This window comes from Otolemur garnettii, unplaced genomic scaffold (genome assembly GCF_000181295.1).
Source record: "Otolemur garnettii isolate 467f Iridium unplaced genomic scaffold, OtoGar3 scaffold00012, whole genome shotgun sequence".
Lineage (NCBI taxonomy): Eukaryota > Metazoa > Chordata > Mammalia > Primates > Galagidae > Otolemur > Otolemur garnettii.
Genome location: NW_003852407.1, coordinates 24,012,515 through 24,026,012, shown reverse-complemented (window position 1 = coordinate 24,026,012; position 13,498 = coordinate 24,012,515). Strand labels below are relative to the sequence as shown.

General features: G+C 38.9%; 1 protein-coding gene across 1 annotated transcript in view; it reads right to left on the bottom strand.

Annotated features, from left to right (window-relative positions):
- The window catches only part of CHST9 (carbohydrate sulfotransferase 9), a 272,753-nt gene that overhangs the window by 141,554 nt on the left and 117,701 nt on the right, over window positions 1–13,498 (bottom strand). The window contains exon 3 of the mRNA XM_003784769.3: window positions 6,147–6,185. Coding sequence (XP_003784817.1) covers window positions 6,147–6,185 — 39 coding nt within the window. The remainder of the gene's footprint in view (window positions 1–6,146; window positions 6,186–13,498) is intronic.

Sequence of the window (13,498 nt, the reverse complement as noted above, 5' to 3'; positions counted from 1 at the left end):
TTTTTTTTCTTTTTTTTTTTTTTTCTTATTTTGTAGTAGGGAGGGGTCTTGCTCTTGCTCAGGCTGTTTTTGAATTCCTGAGCTCCAGCCAGCCACTTGCCCCAGCCTCCCAGAGTGCTGGGATTACTGGCGGAAGCTGCCACTTCCCGGCCTTCATTACACACTTTTGGAAAGAACCAGCGTGCAAGTGTTCTGCTTGCTGTCACCCAACCCACTGTCATCAGGTTTCTACTTGCAGAACCCCTCAAAATTAATTTCTCTGTGGTTATGAGTGGCCATCTCCCCCACCTCAATTCCTGGGGGTATTTCCTGTGCTTATTTCACTTTAGCACTGGACACATTTGGCCCACCCCTCCTCCTGACTATCCTCTCTTGGAGTCAGAGACAGAGAATGCTGCTGATTCCAAAGGATGTTTCTGATGGACCTTTCTGAGGCTCTCAGTCTCCAGCCTCTCTTACTGTGTTCTTTGTTAACGTTAGGGCTTTCCCAAAGATTCATCCTTGTCTCATATCTTTGCACACTGTGACTCTGTGGGGGGCAAGATCATTCATGATCAGGGTTCCAATTCTTATCCAGGTACTGATGACTTGAAAGGTCAACATGTATCCCTGACACCTCTCTCTCTGGGAGTTCCAGGCATACTGCCATGTGTCTACTGCTTGTTTGACATTCTTGACAAATTCTGCCTCCACATCCCATATGCTGCAATGCAATTAACATAAACAGGACTCAATTTATTATTTTCCCAACTGAATTTATCTCTCCTTCCTTGTTTTCTGCAATGGTTGCACTGCTTACTCATCTCTTAGGCCGCAAACCTAGGAGTCATCCTCCCTTCCTGCCATGTCCAATCTGACAGGTCAACTGATCTTGTGAATGTTAACTGGATTCCATTTCCTTGGCTTCCTGTCTAATGTTACTGTCTTAGTAGAGATACCTCAGACCATCATCTTTTATTCCTAGATAATTAAAATGATATTTCTCAATTCTCTTTTCATTCCATACTTGCTCTGGGAGGACTTTTAGAAAATGCAGATGGCTCTTATAATTCCTTGTGCTTCATGAGTTCTCAGCACTTACTGCATAAAGTCTGAACCCCATGGAAGGACACACACTGCCCTTGTCGATTATGGTTCATGCCTACTTTTCTAGCCACATCTCCTGCTTCTTGTCTGTTTATTACTGTGCCCCAATCTCATTAAGGAGCTTTCCCTAGACAGTTGATGCTTTTTCCCACTTTTGTCTCTCCAGAAAGCCACCCTTTTCCCCTTCTCTTCCTGGTAAACTACTCCTCCCAATCTTTCTTCAAGGATGAACCCAAGTCTCACATCTTCCGAAAAGCCCTCCTTGAACTCCTCATGACACTTTATACATAATTTTCTAAAAGGCCCTCCTCACGCTGTGTTATAATCATGTGTACTTGCTTTGTTCCCTGAGCTGAAAAGGAATAAATTGTGAACACGTATCCTAAATCTTATTCACCTTTTGCATCTCCAATATAAAGTCCAGGATCCCCACCATGAAAACATTTAACAAATTCAATGCATCAACTGAGAAATGTCTCATATTCCATCTCTGGGGTCAAATGAGATTGAGATCAATAAAAAGGGCTTTTATAAGCTATAAACAAATTAGGATGATAAGCATTTTCAAGCAGGATTCTACCTGGAATAATGATCTTCAAAGCAAGAACTAAACATGTAGAATATCAAAGAACATTGATGTCTAGAAATGATGGGCTTTACAAGAATGACAGTTTACTTAAATGTAGCTATTGTGATGTCTTCTACTGCAAACTTTGTGTGTTTAATGGTGGTAATAATAATTAAAAGTAAGACAAATTAGGTTTTCTCATGATTATTATTATTTTTTTTTTGATGGTGTCTAGGCAAGTGGCAAAAAGCACTACAAAAATAGGGATGGTATACAGGAAAATCATGCTAAATATGCAAGTACTTGAAAATTTGCTTTTAATAAATAACAGATAAGAAAGTGAGTGTGTTATTCACATATAGGTGGAAGATTTTATTCAGTACCTATTGAACTATTTTTTTGGTGTATGTTCAACGTATGTTAAAATCTTTAGAACTGAAGTACAATTGCTGTTGTAGAACACTTCTGAGAAACAAGTCCTGTTGAAAAAAAGAGGCAAGGGACTGAGCTTGCCAAGCAGAGGTTCTGCATTTGCTAAATTTCCAATAATAAATTTCACTTTTTGAGTTGAGAAAGAAAATTACATGGTAGTCCGTGGGTAACTTTTTGCAAATGATGCAAATGAACAAACCACCTCTAATCTTAGGGATACTCTAATGTCGTGAATGAAAAGTGTGCAACTTCGTTTTAAAAGACTCATTACCCTCCCTACTTATCACTCTCTAGTCCACTAGGACTGTTCTTTCCTTCATGTTTAACTGAATTTGAAAGGATTCTTCTTGGAAAAATTGGGACAGTATACATTTAGCAGTATATACGTAACAGATGGTGGTTCCACAGGTTACCTTAGTTTTCTAACAGAGCAGTTTCTAAACAATAACTTGTGAAACATTCTTCTTACAAGAATTCTTCTTTGTGTTCTATGCTGTGTTTCTTTCTAATATCAAGAATTGCATGGCTCCAGAGGAGGCCTTTTTGTCTGAGACAATAAAGGTACTTCAAATAGTAGAGCTTTTATGTAAAATTATTGAATATAGTATCATTTCCCCCCCTATTTTTCTTGTGAAGAGATTGAAAAATCAAGGGCAAACAGAAAATCTGTAACATCAGGGTTTTGCTTCCTGGTATTTTTTTCCATTTGTCATACCACCCTTATTTTTCATATTCTTTATCAAGCCAAATAATCCAATTTAGCTTTGATATTCCTGTCCATGTTGTATGAAACCTATGACATAAGTTTCCAACCTTAGTGTCAAAGGGCATATGCTTTGAATGGTTTTTCAGTAATGACAATGCATAATACCAAGTTATGCATATTCTCTTATGAGTTATTCTTGACTTATGAAAAATAGCATCATATATATGAAACTACAGCCAGGGTTGCAATTAGAAGGTGGACTGACTTGAAACAAAAGCCATTTAATAGACTACAAGACTACAGTTGTGGCCCCATCAGCTGGGTGCTCTACCAACAAATTCATTCCAAACTAAGTTATCTTAAGCTTTGGAATATGATTTACTCAGCTCCAGAATGGGATATGAGCCATTTGAGTGTTTTTCTTGTGTTGATCCATACACACATAGTAGTAGAGACAATTCAATTAAGTAATAACGGTGAGTAGAACCACAGACACAAAATTAGAAAGCACCTTAGTAACTGAAGTCCTCATGAATCTCTTGCCAACATTCTTTGAGGGAATGTTCCACCCCTGTACATCTTTACTGACAATCATTCCTTCTGGTCCTGGAGAGTTTTCCTTATTAGGAAGTCATTTTTTTTTTTTTTTTTTTTTTGAGACAGAGCCTCAAGCTGTCTCCCTGGGTAGAGTGCCGTGGCTTCACAGCTCACAGCAACCTCCAAGTCCTGGGCTAAAGCGAGTCTCCTGCCTCTGCCTCCCAAGTAGCTGGGACCACAGGCGCCTGCCACAACGCCCGGCTATTTTTTTTTGGTTGCAGCCGTCATTGTTGTTTGGCGGGTCGGGGCTGGATTTGAACCCGCCACCTTAGGTGTACGTGGCTGGCGCCTTAGCCGGTTGAGCTACAGGCACTGAGCCAGGAAGTCATTTTTTAATCCCAAATAAAAACGTACCTCAACATAACATTCCTCTTAGTGCAAGATTCTTCATATAAAGAATTGACTTTAATAAACCAAAAAATGAGGGTCTTGGTGGATGCCTATTTTAATGGGGAACTACTTCTGTCCAGACGGTGTCTCAGAAGTCACCCACAAAGTTGCCAAACAAGGAGAAAATGGGAAATTGTAGCTAACTGTACCTTTATTTACAAAATATTTCTTACAAAATTTTACAGAGTACTTCCAAAATATTCTCTATGTGTTGGCCACCTGTTTGTAAAATTTTGTAGGGAATATTTTGTAAATAAAGATATATTTTTATTTAGCTACAATCTCCCATTTTTCCTATGTATAGCGACTTTTGGAAGAACCTATATTTTTGGGGTTTTTTTCTGAATTCTTTGGTGTCTCACAATTCATGCAATAGGATAGGGTAAGTTGAAAGGTTCCAGGACCTAATAACACTGATCTTCCTCAGCTGGGAGGTGGACCCAGCTGTAGAAGTTAAGGTGTAGAGTATATAGTCATCGTAAACAAGCATGGACATAGAATCCAAGGAAACTTAACAACAAAGGACAGAAAGAAGTCCAGGCAGGAAGTCAGGAACAGGGAAGCTGTGATGTAATTCCTGGTATCCCAGACATAGTTTCATCTAAAGATGTGTACACACAGACTGATTGAATTATTTTTGACTGTAAGGGCAAACATTATGTTCTCATCTTGAAAACTGAGGGTTTTTTTAAAAATTAAATACAGATCTCCCAAGGGCATGATTGGTATCCTTTGAGATGATAAGCTCATACAACAATTTTCCCCATTAATTTGGGCTCTATCCATTAGTTGTCCTTGATTTCAGTCTCATGGAAATTGGACACTGACGAGGTAGGAATCCGGTGAGACAAATTACCGTCATTAGTAAAGGAAGCTTCTTCATAACCCTAGGGACCAGTGTTCCCTGCCAAAGGTACCGGTGCCATAAAAAGATTTTCCAATTGGTGAAAAATGTTTTATTACACAAGTAACTGAACACAGTGTGAAAGTGACTAGCGCTTTGTTTTGAAAAGAGGTTAGGAGGGTGGAGCACTGCAGAGGTCAGGGAGTGAATAAACTTGAGTTCTTGTTCTGCCTCTGTCTCTAACCTCTGATGTCACCTCAGTCACACAGAAGTTTAGAAGTCACAAAGATGGCAGGAACTTAAAGAGGTTGTGGTTTAACACTTTGGCCAATTTAGTACTTTCTTCCAAACTGTAACATTTTGTAAACCAAGAAGCCAGCCAGCACCTATAACATCACAGCAGTAGTAGTTTAGAAACAGTGCAAATAATTTCCCCTCAAGGAGCAGTAATGGAGGGAATCATGTCTCTAAGCAGACTAGACACCTTCTGTCCTTCATGTGTGTGTGTTCGTAACTAGACTTTAAAAGTTCCACAAAGAATGCAAGTAATCAAACTTAACAGTTGTTCACCTGTCTGAGATGAAGGCTAAGGTTAGGACAGAGAAAGGACGTTATGCTGTTGATACAGTTTTAGATTCACGTATATTTTTGTGTTCTCTTGACCACTGTCTTGACTATTTGGAAACACACATAATGCCTTAATACAAGACAAAGAAAACTGAAGCTGAATGAAGCTTGGGAGTGATGGAGTGGTAACCTTTACATTGGCAGCTCTCATATATCATGGGAAAAGAGGGTTGGTGGGGACTTGGGAAGGGCGATGGGAACAGGGATATATACAAGTTAGAATTCTCTGAGATTACTGGGTATTGTAAACTGGAAGACTGGCCCTATGCAAAGATTTATTTGGTAAATGAAAATTTTTATCATACCTCACAACTCTAAGTCAAAAGCTAAGTAGTGAAAATATGGAAATATAAAAACTTATTTTTATATTCATTAGCAAATATTGCCCCCTACTATGCGGTACTCTGCCAAAGCATCACTCACTTCTGGACCTATACAGAATTTGGAAATGGAAACATTCTTACAATTTCTTCAAAATGTAAAGATTCTTCTCAGTTAGTTAATATTGCCCCAGAAAACATCCATTACATAAATGGTTTTAAGAAACACAATTGAGATTCATGGGCACTTGGGGAAATAAACTGGTTGACAACTATTATGATGTCTGTATTAAAAATTGGTATAGTAATATCTTTTCACAGATAATCATGAAAAAAATTAAACACATTCCATCTCATTTTCTTTTGAATAGAAGGAGAGAGTGAAAAGGGCACAATTGAGTGATGTGAAAACGAAAAAGGTCAATGTATTAATCTTATTTTAATCAATTTAATGTCAATCAACCACAAACTATTATTTTAGAAGTGAATTTTTAACTAATATATTAGAGATAGATTGTTTGATAGGTGAAAATAAAAGCAGGAAATAAAGCCAGTAACAAGTACACAAAACCTTACCTGAAGTTGCTTTTTGTTCTCTTCTCTTCTCCACTCCCCCTGAAATGAGAAATGACAGATAAGCCACAGCGTCGGGCCATGAGAATATGATGTAAACAAGATGAAAGTCCAGTTAACAATTTCCAAACACAATCGCTACTCCAGCCACATCCAACATGCTTTTGGAGATGACTGGGCACAGTCAAAAATGCTCTAAAACCCATCTGGACAAGTCAAAAAATAAATAAATAGGATATAAGATTTAAAAAATCTTGTTAGTTACGAGTCATTTGTTCCAAAATGTGCCTACAAAGTGCAAATCCCTACAGTCAGCACTATGGGGAAAACAGCGCAACACTTTAAGACCAGGACATCTTACAACCTACTTGAGAAGGGAAGGACAGACAATGTAACCCGAAATGAGACATCCCTCAAAAGGGGGATGGAAATGAGCTCCTTTCAATAGCTGATAAAGAAGAACAAAGTCTCCTGCCAACAGCCAGTATCAACTTTCAAGAATAAGAGCAACCTATTTGCCAGCCCCAATCAAGTCTTCAGATGACTGTGGCTCTGGCCATCATCTTGACTTTAACTTCATAGAAGATGCAGACCCAGAATGCTTCAGTGAGCTACTTCAGAGTCCTGGAAGCTGTCTTCAGAGATGACAAAAATCTATTGTTAGAAGCTGCTTAATTCTGGGAAAACTGTTACACATATCATAAAAGTTGATGGTAATTTATTACTTACTCAGTATAAAACACCTACAGTAATAATAATTTCAAGAAAATCCATGTCTCTCTGAGTTTATCATCTGTAAAGTGAGAATTAGAACCTACTTCTCTGGAGTGCTATGAGGATTAAAAAATTTTATATGGCAAGACAACAAGAAATGGATTTAATTCTCTTGAAATATTGGGGCCCCGTGTTTCAGAAAGGATGCTGGAAGGCATGGGTGTTAATGTTTTTCCACCAAGATCTCAAAAAACTATCCGCCCCTGTGTACTATGAACTGTGTAGTGCTACATAAATGTTATCTGTAAGTTTTATCATAAATTACTTCTGCTATAGGAATCCACTCAGATTTCTATTCTTCGTTATACTATACACTAAACTTCAAACTAGAAAGACTAAAATTAGATGAATCAAACAACATTGTATTGATCAAGAGGCATAGAGATTGCACTGCTTAAATGGAGATGACACTCTGGGATTCCTTTTTTATTCTCTTTATCTTGCTCTGTATGAAGACTCTTATGTCTGATTCTCTCAAATGTTTGCATTTGTAAAAAGAGATGATTCTGAGACTACGTCTCTGGCTCCAAAATCTACTTAGATTTTAAGCCTACTGAAAATTTCTACCTGCAGTGTCTACTGCACTTCAACACATAGCCCTAGGCTACAGCGTTAGATTTCCCTATGAAATTGTTCATCCTTGGTGTTATCTGCTCAGTCACCAAAACAAATGTCTGAAACCTGGGAACCACTGGCTTCTCCCCTTCACAGTCTCTGCATGTCATCTGTCCCTCAGCCTTTCACACTCTCCCTCTATACGGCCTTTCAGATCTCTCTTTTCCTTTCTCATTGCCACCACCCTGGGATTATTTATTTTCTATAATCTCCTAACTGGTTTCATTGGTTTTCTGTCCCTACAATCTCAATCTCTCTTAAATATTAAAATCTACATTCCTTGATACAACTCTGGATGATTTGGCCACAACCTACCTCCTGCTGCCACCCCTTAAGCACCACAGAGAATCCTTAGCCAGTGTGCCTGGAATTACCCTTCCCACCCCAACTCCCCATGCATATGGATTCTGCTTCCTAGAATATCCTGCTACGTGCTTCTTGTATGTCAAAACCCTGTTCATCCTTTGGAGCTCAGCTGGATGCCAGTCCTTCCTTGAAGCCTTTTCATTTGGGCCAGCTGCCCAAACTCCCCACGTCCTGCACAGTTAAACACCCGTTTCTGTGCTCCCAAAGCCCTTTGTTTAGGCCTTTGCCTTAGCCCTTACTCATGCTTAGTTCATAATTCACTGTGGGCCTGTTTCCCCAGCTGGATTGTGGCCTCCTTAACTGCTAAGCCCTTTCAGTCTCCTGATGCCTAGTACTGTGCCTTGAACACAAATGCTCCAATTCATCCTAAAACACCAGAGAACATGAAGTAAATTATAGTACTGCTAAGATTTAGTGAAAACGCAACCAAGAACAGAGCTTTTAGCAGGTATGTAGATTACAAATGACAACCCAGAAAACTATCGTATTGGAAAAGTGGGTGATAAAATAATGAAGAGGCTTTCAGAATAATGAACACACATTCTGCCCTAGTTATGCTTTACTTTATCACAGATTCTAGTTCAAAAACAAAACATTAAAGTATGGTTTGCATCTCATTGCTGTTGAAACCAGGATGCAGCCCTCCACTGGGGAAGAATAAAAATGGACTACGATCTCATAAAAACTGAATTTGCCGGGTAAAAATTCTTTTTCTTATAGACAAAAATGTATTTAATTGAACACTAAAATTCCCATGGCATGAATATTATTTGTGTAAACCTGATATTTTTAACAGCTGTTTTAGACTTCAGGTTGTTGGTATTGTCCCAAGGAGAAACATCAACTATTATCAATTTACAATACATTTTAGTACTTCAGTATAAAAGTTGTCTCCTAATCACAGGGATTGTCTCTAATCTCTTAAAACTGCAGGCAGTTGGATGATAATGAGTAGGGGCATTTGTGTTATAAGTCAGTATCTCATATCAAATTCCAAGGAAAAGGAAATTATACATGTATCTGTGTGTACACTATATATACATATATGCGTGTGTATATTTACACACATGTATACTATATTTTCATGCTTAGATAGCATCTCCCCTCTAAAATACGTTCTCTCTTCTGGCTGCTTCTATCCCTGTACAATAAAATCTGTCCTGGAATCTTAACAAGCTCGCCTCACTGCACTACCAATTTCTCAGTAGCCAATTCTGAGTTTGCGTTCACTTTCAGGCATTTTATCTGTCCTGCTCTGAGAGGTATTATTAATCACATCCTGTTGCTAGGATACCTGCGAGTGTTCATTTATGTCCGATGTTTCTTTGGCAAAATGCGCTGTGAAGAAGGCATAGAATCATGACAAGGAAAATTACTGTGCACACGCCACTTGCAAAAAAGAGGGGAAGGAATAACATAATCACCAGATAATACAATGCTAACTCCCATAAATTGCTAAATGTCGTTTTTGTTTCACCTCGATTTTAATGGAAAAACACAGGCAATATTTTTGGATAATGAGAATCTGTAGTACTGCTAGACTTCTGAGTTAACTAGAAAAAGCGGAAGGAGGTAGCGTTTTAGTTCTGCTTATTTTACAGGGACTTCCAGAGGAAGGGGCTTTAGGATAAACTCGCTTCCAATCCGCCCTTTATGCGCAGGGTAACTAGGTTACAGAGTTGGGTGACTTGCAGGGCCAGACCTCAAACCTAGGTCCCCACTACTGCCATAGGTGGCTATTTTCATGCGAGATTTATGAGACGAGGAGCCTTTGGATATGCACTTGATAAAAATGAAAAAAAAAAAGCCTCATCAATATTTTAAAATAATTTCAAAATCGTTGCTGTTTGGGGTGTTAGTATATGAAAGACTCCTTACTCATCAGAACCGAGAACAAAAAAATGCCCTTGAATGAAAGGTTTTCTTCATCAATCTCATACTACAGGAAACAACATGATGTAGGAAAAGGAAGGTGAAGTTTGGAGTTGGATGAACCGACTTTTCATCTCAGCTGCAGGAGCAAAGCACGTAGGATCTTCCCATTCCACGTTTCTCTCCGTTCGCCCCTCTTTTCTCTGTCCCGCACGGTGCGAGCACACACGGGGCTTGTTTGGAATATCCATCAGCCGTAGGTAATCCGCGCCTAGGTTTTGGGAGTTGCCTGAATAAATTATTTTGTTAAACCTTTCTGTGGACTGACATTTTACCAGCTACTTACTGTTTATTAAATTATTTGTTTGAGTTAAACACATGTTTGCTTTAACCGCTAGGCGTCTAATCACAGTGTTTCAGGAGAATGCCATCAACAGACTTTCAGACTTTGAATTTTTGTAGTAGTTTAATATTTAATTAGTACCTGTTATAAGTTGGGCATTCTATGGTCACTTAAACATCATTTAATATTCACAATAACTTCATGGAGTAGATGGTAATTACTTTTATTTTCCAGTGGTGAAAGCAGGCTCAGGATATTTTTGTAACATGAGAAAGATTCCAATTAGTGAATGAACAGCAGGATTGGAATAGAAACCCAGAGATTCTTACCTTTTTGTGGGCTTATTGGCAATGGTGACGAGGGGCAATTTTGTGGAGTGGTGAAAAGCTTAGGTGTGTAGCTCTGTCACTTAATCAACGTGTAATAGGGGCACATCATTCAACTTCTGTAAGTCAAACGAGTCTTCTAGAAATGGGGGTGATACAGGTACCTGCTTCATGAGGTCATTGTAAAGGTTAAGTAAAATGATTCATTTAATATAATCCCCACCTGTTTTGAGTGTGCAGTAAAATAATACTTCTAATGTTCTGACCTTGGTACCTGAACATAGAAAATGGTATATTGCTAGGAGCTTCTGTTTATAAATAGTCCATAACAGGTGGTCTCTAGTAACATAAAGTATCTCTTTATATCCTCAAGACCAGGGGCTTCATCTATTATAAATATCATGCAGTTGGGCCTTTGAGAGTATCTTGATAGCTAAAGCATCACTTATCTCTCTTGCCTTTCCTTCCTTTCCATGGCAGAAGGGACTTTCCATTTTTGTGAATTCCTTTTCTCTCCTCTTCATGTCCTCTTTCCAAATACGAGCTGATTTGATGAAACACAAATTTACATGTCAAAATTCTCCCTTGTTAGGACCTAAGAGCACATGATTTTTTTTTTTTTTTGCAGTTTTTGGCCGGGGCTGGGTTTGAACCTGTCACCTCCACCATATGGGGCCAGCACCCTACTCCTTTGAGCCACAGGCGCCGTCCAGATCACACAGTTTTAGGATGGGAAGCTTATGGTTCAAGTCACTACTCACATTTTAGTGTGGCGAGCAGCTGCAGACTGTCAGTAGTCTGATGTGGTCTAAATAGATGGGGAGAGCCGCTCTGGGAATCAGAAGACTTCCCTGCCAGGACTTACTCTTTACAACAAATGGTAGGACCTTGAACAAGTGACTTGGCTTTTCCCAGATTCAGTGGTCTCTTCATCTGGATAGGTAAATACTATCTTTTAATAATTCCAAAAGAGACTGTACAATCTGGGATAAGAGAGGATGTGAATGCTCTACCATAAGGGGAGAAGCAGAGATGCTTACTGGACTGATTTAAAGCCCCCCTTACTGGAAGGGGTCCACATTCAACTATAGAGACAGCATAGCATCTCTTTGGTGGATAGCATGAAAAGATGAGGGCTTTATTTTATAATGTAAGCCAGAACGCAATTTATTCTGATGTTCAAATACCACTGGCCTCAACAGACACATGAGGCTGGGCCTCTGTCTCGCTGTGGGTCCTCACTACCCCCCTGCAAGCTGAGATAAACTCGACTTGCTCCTCTGTCTGTTTCTGTTTGGTTAGTTGATATGCTGCTGGGATGCTGAGGCAGAGAGAGCCATTATGAGTACAGAGTCCTGTGAGCTCCAGACAGTGTGGACTGCGATATAAAAACTGGCCCTTCAGAAACATATCGATACAGATAGATCTGGGCCTCTGCGGTTGACCATCTGCCTTGGCAGAGCTGATGCTCCATCTGTACTCCCAGCCCTGGGGTCTGCCATCCGGCATAGAAATGTAAATGCTGAAAGCCTGAGAAGAACTGAATGTTCAAAGATTTGCAGGGGGGCAGAGAAATAGTAAAGAAATAGTAAAATTCTCTGCAAAGAAATAGTAAAATCAGTATGAGAAACAACAGTTCTAAGTTGTCTTGGAAATTCTCAAGTACACAATTTCTTCCCACTTCGACTCACCCAACAAGCACATAATTAATGTGACAAACAACAGTCCCTTTGTGATTCCCAATATTGGCCTGGGTAAATTAAATCTTAGTGTAAACCTTTTGATATTCAGGATCTCATTCTGCGGCAGTCATTTCTTGGCAGAGAAGATGTTTGGAAGACCTTTAGATGTTGAAGTCAGACTAGCAATAGTAAATACTCCGTTATTGCCAGGTTTTAAATAGCTCTGCAAAACGGGAACAGTCGTTTTAATTACGTAAGTTTCTGCTACTAACTACAGCAGGGATGTGTGCCTTTGAACTTTCCTTTGTGCATTAAACATGTTTCTAGTAAGTTTGGGCCTAAATAATCATTGTTAAATGACATTACATTCTAAATGTCTTTGGAGTGGTCATTCTGTAAAAACATTGTCATGAATTATTTTGTAAAAAAAATTTTTTAATAGTATGTCCTGTGCTAGAATAAAAATGACCATACATTAAGAAGTGAAGATTAATTCCCTTCCCTTTAAATCTACACAGGCCTAATAATAACTTGCTGAACCAGTAGAATGTAGCAGAAATGTTGCCAATTTCTAGGACTGGTCCTTGAGAATCAGGCGGCTTCTTCCTCCAAAGTCTATGAAAACTTACTCTGGGAGAAGCCAGACACAATGTAAGAAGTCAGACCATCTGGGACCACCATGCTGTCAGAAAGCTCAAGCTAACCACACACAGAAGCCACAGAGACAGAGAGTCGCCTGAACAGACCATGACCAGCTTGCAGCCGTTGCTGCCATCTCAGCTGGCATCTCAATTTCAAAATGTATAAGTCAAGAAACCACCTTGGAAGTGGATTCTCCAACTCCAACTATATCAGCAAATGTCACGAAGGTTAGAGATAAACTGCCCAGCTGAACTTTTCCCCAATCCCTAAGCCACAAAACTGCAAGGAAAATAATTTTTTACATGTCATACATTTATCATACACTTTTACACAAATAGCAAAACAATCTCTTCTTTTTTTCTAATATTTATTGATATACCACTGTACAGTATATTAATACTTTTTCCCTTATAACAGGGCTCACCTCACTTTAATTCCTTCTTTCCTAAGATGATTTGTTCAACTATACCTATATGTTCTATTATCCAGCATTTTAGCATCTAACCTTATTACTTTTCATGAAAAAGAATAAAACCAATTATTATTAGAAATGTAGAGCACAGTATGTCTGGATTAATCCATTTTTTTGTTTTATTAGATTCCCCTGTGTCTAGGTTATTGATCAAGAGTGAAGTGAAGACTTGCCAGTGACTCAGCATGTCAGAATTTGTAAACCACTAACCGGGTACTTACTGAAACAGCAACAAATAAATATTCATCTATGCTTCCAAAACT